The sequence below is a fragment of the Ranitomeya variabilis genome, chromosome 1 (genome assembly GCF_051348905.1).
Source record: "Ranitomeya variabilis isolate aRanVar5 chromosome 1, aRanVar5.hap1, whole genome shotgun sequence".
Taxonomy (NCBI): Eukaryota; Metazoa; Chordata; class Amphibia; order Anura; family Dendrobatidae; genus Ranitomeya; species Ranitomeya variabilis.
The window spans coordinates 756,443,985-756,448,225 of record NC_135232.1 but is presented as its reverse complement, the minus strand read 5'-3'; the positions used below and the strand labels follow the sequence as shown (position 1 = coordinate 756,448,225).

General features: G+C 45.9%; 1 protein-coding gene across 1 annotated transcript; it reads right to left on the bottom strand.

Moving 5' to 3' along the window:
- Positions 1-665: 665 nt before the first annotated feature.
- LOC143765626 (uncharacterized) lies at positions 666-2,266 on the bottom strand. The gene is made up of 3 exons (XM_077252516.1): positions 1,575-2,266; positions 1,192-1,481; positions 666-1,092 (listed from the first exon to the last, which is right to left on the bottom strand). Exons 1-3 carry the CDS (start codon positions 1,617-1,619, stop codon positions 1,044-1,046), a joined length of 384 nt encoding a protein of 127 aa, XP_077108631.1. The 5' UTR covers positions 1,620-2,266; the 3' UTR covers positions 666-1,043.
- Between the last annotated feature and the right edge of the window lie 1,975 nt (positions 2,267-4,241).

The following is a 4,241-nucleotide window of genomic DNA, read 5'->3' as shown; positions in this document are numbered from 1 at the left end:
CGCATCTGTTGCTCAAAAGAAAGCTTCTCCATGCTCCTGAGCATGGATTGGAAAAAAGATTGGCCGGAGACTGACTTACATCTGAATGCAGCCTATCCAAGCGACTGCTGGTTTCCTGGCTTGTTTCACTGATGCGTGACTGCACCATGTTGAAACCAGCAGTCACTTGCTCTCCCAAAATTTGGAAAGAGCCTTGGAAGGATGCATTCAGGTGTAAGAACTCAGGAGCATAGCTCCTTTCCTGACCCCTCTGTCGGTGCCGCCAAGAACCTAATGGTGGTCTAGAGGTGGCAGGATCAGAGGGGTGGGGTAAAGGGAACGCTATCTGTTCAGCATCAGATGCGAGCAATGAAGGCTGCAATAATGCTCCACTGCTTGGGGCGGATGAAGTGGAGGGGACAGAGGGGTCAGAGGAGGGGTCAGTGGTGTGGGGCCTACCGACGTGGCCCTCAGTGGCGGACTCAGGAGGGATCGCTCCAGAGGGCGCAGAGGAAGATGCAGGCGCCCGGTGGCTGGAGAAGGTGCTGTGAAAGAAAAAACAAAAGAAATTAATACATTGATATGAAAAAGCCCTGACTGAAAGCAAACTAAGTAGACAGGTTAACATGGTTATTAGTGGGCTGTAGAATACTTACACTCTGCTCAGCATTGTTCGCCTCAGGAAGGAGAGGGCCGGGCCGTGTTTGTATTTGCTCTTCCTTCCTGCAGAGCCACTCGGGGCCTGCATCTCCGCGTTGAATTCCCTCTTAAAGCGATCCCTCAGTGACCGCCACCGCTTCCTAACCTTTCCACCTGTGAAGACAAGAATGAAAAGAAAAAAAAAAAATTGGTAAATGCAATACATTACAGTCAGCTCAAAACATCACTGGAAAGTGAATACTTACCTAGTTTGCTCAGCTGCTGAGGATGAAGGCTCTCCCACCTTGGAAAGAGGTTGTGACACACTTCGTCCCAGAGCCGACGGGTGACACCGGTATCGGAATGTTTGCGGTCAGCCATGTTCCACAGCGGCTCCCGCTCGCGAACCTCCTCGATGAGACCATCTATGTCGATGTCGTCATCGTCATCTCCTGCGGGAGCACGCTGTGAAGCCTGTGCCAAAAAAAAAGAAGAAGAAAAACAAACAAATTAGTACACTGAAACACTAAAGTACCAATAGAATCCCCCTCCCAAAAAAACCAAAAAACTCACTGATGGCCAACCGCGGCGACGAGTCCGCCGACTCTGGGAGTGTCTGGGAGAACCTTCAGCGGCAGCAGCAGGAGCAGCAGCAGCAGCAGCCTGAAATAAAGGAAACAAATTCTCAGTAATGTAGGCATATATTTTCTGTGTTTAGTCATGTATGAAAATCTGTTTTGTGTATGGTGCAGTGTGATGTGCGAAGCAACTGTTTCACCACTACTTACACTTGGTTCCTCCTCCACTTGCATCTCTCCACCCGTCTCGCCCCCTTCTGACAGCTCCTCATCTGATTCAGCTTCCTGTTGAAACATAATTTATGCATGTAGTGATCAAAAAAAATGTAAATTAAAAAACCAAAAAAAAAAAACAAAACATTTTTTGTGTTAACTTACCGATACACGCTGTTGCTGTGGAGGAGGGCTGTCAGAAGAGGACATTGTTGCGGTAGCAAGGCCGGCGGCTGTGGTCCTGGTGTCTCTGTAAAAGTTAAAAGACACTTGCAATCTGCTCTACACATTGAAGCAGCAGATTTGGGGTCTTCAAAACTTACTTGTAAAGATTTGTGGCTGTGGTCCTGGTGGGCTGGTCCTGGGCTGACGACAGGCGGCGGCTGTGGTCCTGGTGTCTCTGTAAAAGTTAAAAGACACTTGCAATCTGCTCTACACATTGAAGCAGCAGATTTGGGGTCTTCAAAACTTACTTGTAAAGATTTGTGGCTGTGGTCCTGGTGGGCTGGTCCTGGGCTGACGACAGGCGGCGGCTGTGGTCCTGGTGTCTCTGTAAAAGTTAAAAGACACTTGCAATCTGCTCTACACATTGAAGCAGCAGATTTGGGGTCTTCAAAACTTACTTTTAAAGATTTGTGGCTGTGGTCCTGGTGGGCTGCTCAGTGGATGTGGTCCCTGGTGTATCTGTAATATGTATAATGGATTTATAGTTAGACCACCCCCCGAAGTAGGCAATGTTTAAAGATAAACACCCTGCTAAAATGATGTGAGAAATGTTCATTAAAGGTGAACACCAAAACCCAAAAAAGAGGCACGTTATACCATTCATTTCCATGTCCCTAAAAAAAAAATTTTGAAATGTGAACCCACCATGCAAAAATATATTTGCCACATTTTATTTTAAAAAATCACCTCCCCCCAAAAAAAACCTTTACAGTATAACCTTTATTAAAAAATAAGCCCTCAACCAACTCTGTATTGCATGTGTAACCATTGGTACATACACCAGTTTTAAATTTACCTTTATGAAATGATACTACGGACATTTTTTTTAACAAACATTTTATTTTCTTTTTTTTTCACTCTTTTTTTTTTTTAAATCACAATTAGGAGCTGAAATGCTCTTTATTTTAAATACAAGTACATCGACTGCGAATGGTTTTAACAGGAAAATAAAATCAACACTTTTAAATAGAAAAAAAACCCACACTCACACATTCAAACCACAAGCTGCAGACCGCTAGACTTTTAAAAAATACATCAGATTTAAAAAAAATTAAAAAAAAACACATTTAAACCACATGCTGAACAGACCACTATACAGTCAATACATCAGAAAAAGGCAATTAACCAATTAAAGCATGGACAAATGCACATGCAATCAACAAGACGCACACAAACATGCATGGTATGTGTCCACATTCCGGATCGCATCAGGATTTGGTCAGGATTTTCCATCAGTATTTGTAAGCCAAAACCAGGAGTGTAACAATTAGAGGGAAAGTATAATAGGAAAACAGGCACACTTTTGCTTTTATCACCCACTCCTGGTTTTGGCTTACAAATACTGATGGAAAATCCTGACCAAATCCTGATGCAATCCTGAACATGGACACATACCCTCCCACATGAACAGGCATAAGATTGGCAAAGGCATAATAAGGTGCAGGCACATGAAGACATACTTACAAAAGCACACAGCCGTACAAAAATACACACACACACGCACGCACATAAGCTTTATGCAAATACACATATGTACAACAAAGGCAGAAAGGTGAACCCAATCAGAAGACGCATACACACACACACACATTACACACACACATACAAAAGGCTGACAATCCTTTGGCTGGAGCTGCAGGTCTTCACAGTGGCTGGCATCATGGTGGATCTGGACTCTAGCATGGCACTGGCTGGTGCAGGACGATGGCAGGCCTCAGGTTCTCTTCAGGTTTTAAGCTCTTGCTGTAGTCAGTAGTACCTCATACACACAGAAATGCACAGGCACACAGATGCACACAAAAATTGCAATACTCACACTGGCTCTATGGTGGCTGGAGTCTTATGGCTGGAGTCCTCTGGCTGGCTCCTTCCTGTGGCTGGCTCCTGTGGCTGGCTCCTGTGTCAGGCTGGGGTCTTATGGCTGGGGTCCTGTTGCTGGCTCCTTCCTGTGGCTGGCTCCTGTGGCTGGCTCCTGTGTCAGGCTGGGGTCTTATGGCTGGGGTCCTGTTGCTGGCTGGGGTCTTGTGGCTGGCTGGGATCTTGCTGGCAGTCTTCTCTCTTGGGTCTTGCAGGCATATGTGGGGTTGAAGGCCCAGGCCAGGTTTATATAGATTTGGGGGTGTCTGGCCAATTGGCAACAAAATCCTGCTTCTGAGCATGCTCAGTTTAAAAAAAAGTATTGCAGCGCTGTATTGCGTCGTACGACGTGTCCCGATGCATCCGTCGCTCATAGGCTTCCATTGCAGCCAACGACGTATGCCGCAGGATACGTCGCGACACGTTTTTTAGGCGGAGACAAAAAACGTTACAATCAACGTTTTTTGCCGACGACGTGTCGCCAAAATTCGACGCATACGTCGGAAAAGCGGACACGACGTATGCCAATCCGTCGCAATACGTCGCCAATACAAGTCTATGGGGAAAAAACGCATCCAGCAAAAACTTTTGCTGGATGCGTTTTTTCTGAAAAAAGACGTTTTGAGACGGTTTGCAGTTAACGCTAGTGTGAAAGTAGCCTTACTGTGTAGCACTTCGGTGCAGAAGTGCAGGCCGCTACCAGGAGGCAGCAGAGTAGTCAGACAGGCCGAAGTCATCAACAAACAGGGA

Coding starts and splice junctions, on each gene's coding strand:
- LOC143765626 (XM_077252516.1), bottom strand. CDS start 1,619: ATGTCCTCTTCTGACAGCCCTCCTCCACAGCAACAGCGTGTATCG. Junction 1,482..1,574: donor CACAGCAACAGCGTGTATCG/GTAAGTTAACAC, acceptor ATGTTTCAACAG/GAAGCTGAATCAGATGAGGA. Junction 1,093..1,191: donor GTCGCCGCGGTTGGCCATCA/GTGAGTTTTTTG, acceptor TTTTTGGCACAG/GCTTCACAGCGTGCTCCCGC.